This window comes from Arachis hypogaea, chromosome 4, assembly GCF_003086295.3.
Source record: "Arachis hypogaea cultivar Tifrunner chromosome 4, arahy.Tifrunner.gnm2.J5K5, whole genome shotgun sequence".
In the NCBI taxonomy this organism is placed as follows: domain Eukaryota; kingdom Viridiplantae; phylum Streptophyta; class Magnoliopsida; order Fabales; family Fabaceae; genus Arachis; species Arachis hypogaea.
In genome coordinates, this window is record NC_092039.1 from 111,117,848 (window position 1) to 111,120,122 (window position 2,275).

The 2,275-nt window shown below is 40.7% G+C and overlaps 1 protein-coding gene across 1 annotated transcript; it reads right to left on the reverse strand.

Moving 5' to 3' along the window:
* Nucleotides 1-521: 521 nt before the first annotated feature.
* LOC112795182 (protein MAIN-LIKE 2-like) lies at nucleotides 522-1,543 on the reverse strand. Its single transcript, XM_025837128.1, has 3 exons — nucleotides 1,014-1,543; nucleotides 652-742; nucleotides 522-554 (listed from the first exon to the last, which is right to left on the reverse strand). Exons 1-3 carry the CDS (start codon nucleotides 1,541-1,543, stop codon nucleotides 522-524), a joined length of 654 nt encoding a protein of 217 aa, XP_025692913.1.
* Nucleotides 1,544-2,275: the final 732 nt, after the last annotated feature.

Here is a 2,275-nt window from a genome sequence, read left to right on the forward strand (position 1 = left end):
CAATTTGTGTAACATGCCTTTGATTATTTTATTAGTTATTAGTTATTTAGATAGATAAGATAGCTAAAATGTAGACTATAATTATATTTATAAAAATGTAGATTATTATTATTTACGAGAATACGTATATTACTATGTGATTGTAGCTGAGCTTCCTATTGTGATGGATGGTGAATTCACGGTTGGAATGGAATTTAGTTCAAGGGAGGCAGTAATCAAGGCGACGAAGGATTATACCATTCGTAGAGGTGTAGACTATAGGGTGTATGAGTCAGAACCGACGACATTCTATGCTAAATGTACACAATATGGCGCAGGTTGTGATTGGTTGATCAAGGTTACTAAAATGTAGAAGAAGTACTGTTGGGAGATAAGAATGTACAATGGTAGTCACACTTGTACCAGATCTAGTATTTCTCAAGACTATTCGAAACTGAATTCTAAGACAGTTGCACATTTGAAAGATATAAGCGGCACTGTGGCACTCCAAACAACTAAATGCTGACGGATGTCTACAGGAATCACGCCGGCTCAATGTGGTCAATGCCATAAGCCTGCCACAAAAACTGGACACATCGAGACTATCAGATGACTACACAACAATTAATTCATTTATCAAATTACAGCAAGTACTAGTAGTTTACAACGTACATGTCCTTCTTGCATATCATTCAACAACCTCCTGTAGTGTGCAAGCGTATGATATCGGTAAGCATAATTTCCATGTTCCCAGTTGCGCCACCTGCCGTCAAAAATTTCTTATTTAACTAATTATGTAAAAAATAAAATACAATTTCTAGTAGGGATCTCAACGCATACATTAATTCATTTTACCTATTTGCTATCGGAAACAGTCGGGATTGCCAGGAATCGGGGCGAGAAATGGGAGACGGATCCAAGCCCAAGTAAGCAAAAGTATAAGCGGACCATCCATCTCCTTGCAGTCGACACGAATTGTCCTACTACACAGTGATCTGTTCAAGTGCGCGAGGCATGCCGAACCCCAACTATACTGTATGATTCTCACAAAGTTGCAGAGCAAAGACAGAAATTTCCAATGCACCGCTGCACCAGACTTGTCACCAAACAGAATTGTCCCAAATAACAACATTATGTGAAACTTGACATACCTCTGAATCTGAATATCATTAGTCAACACTGTGCAATCCTTCAAACCCCTAATCCATGTCAGTTTTATAAAGCTTCCTCTACAGTCCGTCTTTCTCGGTGCAACACCAAAGTGGTGCAAGCACTCGACCTCCAAGGCCTCAAAACTACTCATGGTTGGTCCTGTAACCGGAATTTCGTTTGTCGGCAGACTGAGAATCATCGCCACATCCTCCAACGATACAGCACACTCACCAACCAGAAAATGAAATGTGTGAGTCTCTGGCTGCCATCTCTCAATGAGAGCATTAATCATTGCTGACTGGCATTGAACGACTCCAATCTGAGAGACATGGTAAAAACCAATCTCTTGTAAATGCGCCTCAACAATTGGATTGTACAAATCCGACAGTAAAAAATGATCACATATCAACATCCGTAAACCTTGCAATATCACATTATATATATATATATATATATATATATATATATATATATATATATATTATTTCCATATTATTATTATTATTATTATTATTATTATTATTATTATTATTATTATTATTATAGTAAAAGACATTTTCGTCCCTAACCTTTTTTTCCGTGGATATTTTAGTCCTCAAGCAATGGAAAATACATTAAAGCCCCTGACCCTTGAAAAACATGGACATTTATGTCCTTCCGTTGAATTCAGCCGTTTGCACTGGACGGAAAAGGCTGAGCTGGCAGAGGTGGCGCTGAGGTGGCACGTAACGGAGGCCAGGTGGCATGGAGCATTTCGTAACAGGACATATAAGTTCGTGGAGACAAAACGACGCCGTTTTTGTATCCTCCCCCATTCTTTCAAGTTTCTCTACCCTTTTCTTCTTTCTTCGTTCCTTTTCCCTTCCATTCTTCTTCCTCACCCCTGCCTCCATCACCGCCGCACAGTCGCGCCTCCGTCAGCCACCATCAACGCCGGCAACCTCCTCCTTCCTCTCTTTTTGCGTCTTCTTCCCTTTCTCACTCCCTTACTCCCATTAGTCTCTCTCTCTTCTCACCCTCCTTCCACCCACCATTCGTCCGCAACAACCTTCTCGGCGATCCACTACCGCCGCGCCGTTGCCTCTCTGTACCCAAGCTGAAATAAGTAAACACACACCCCGTTAAAGTGTGCAGATTCGTCTAC